The sequence below is a fragment of the Solanum pennellii genome, chromosome 7 (assembly GCF_001406875.1).
Source record: "Solanum pennellii chromosome 7, SPENNV200".
Lineage (NCBI taxonomy): Eukaryota > Viridiplantae > Streptophyta > Magnoliopsida > Solanales > Solanaceae > Solanum > Solanum pennellii.
Window position 1 is genome coordinate 20,156,370 of NC_028643.1, and position 294 is coordinate 20,156,663.

Here is a 294-nt window from a genome sequence, read left to right on the forward strand (position 1 = left end):
CTTGACTCCAGAAATTGTTATGGATGTGGAGAGGCTGGACATATTAGGAAATATTGTCCAAAACAGAGTTACAAACCCCCAGTAGTTAGAGGTAGAGGTGGTCATGGTAGAGGCCGCCATTCTGGAAGACGTGGTGGACAAGGTAATGGTGGTCACCAGTTCAGTCGGGGTGGCGGGCAAGTTGGAACTACTGCAGCACAGCTTGGTAGGGGCAATGGACAGACAGGTGATAGGGCCCATTGTTATGCTTTCCCCGGGAGGTCTGAAGCAGAGACATCTGATGCTGTTATCACA

At 50.3% G+C, this 294-nt stretch overlaps 1 protein-coding gene across 1 annotated transcript in view; it reads left to right on the forward strand.

Annotated features, from left to right (window-relative positions):
* Window positions 1-103: 103 nt before the first annotated feature.
* The window catches only part of LOC107024901 (zinc finger BED domain-containing protein RICESLEEPER 2-like), a 9,970-nt gene continuing 9,779 nt past the window's right edge, over window positions 104-294 (forward strand). Inside the window, exon 1 of the mRNA XM_015225828.1 lies at window positions 104-142. Within this exon, the coding sequence (XP_015081314.1) occupies window positions 104-142 (39 nt within the window). The remainder of the gene's footprint in view (window positions 143-294) is intronic.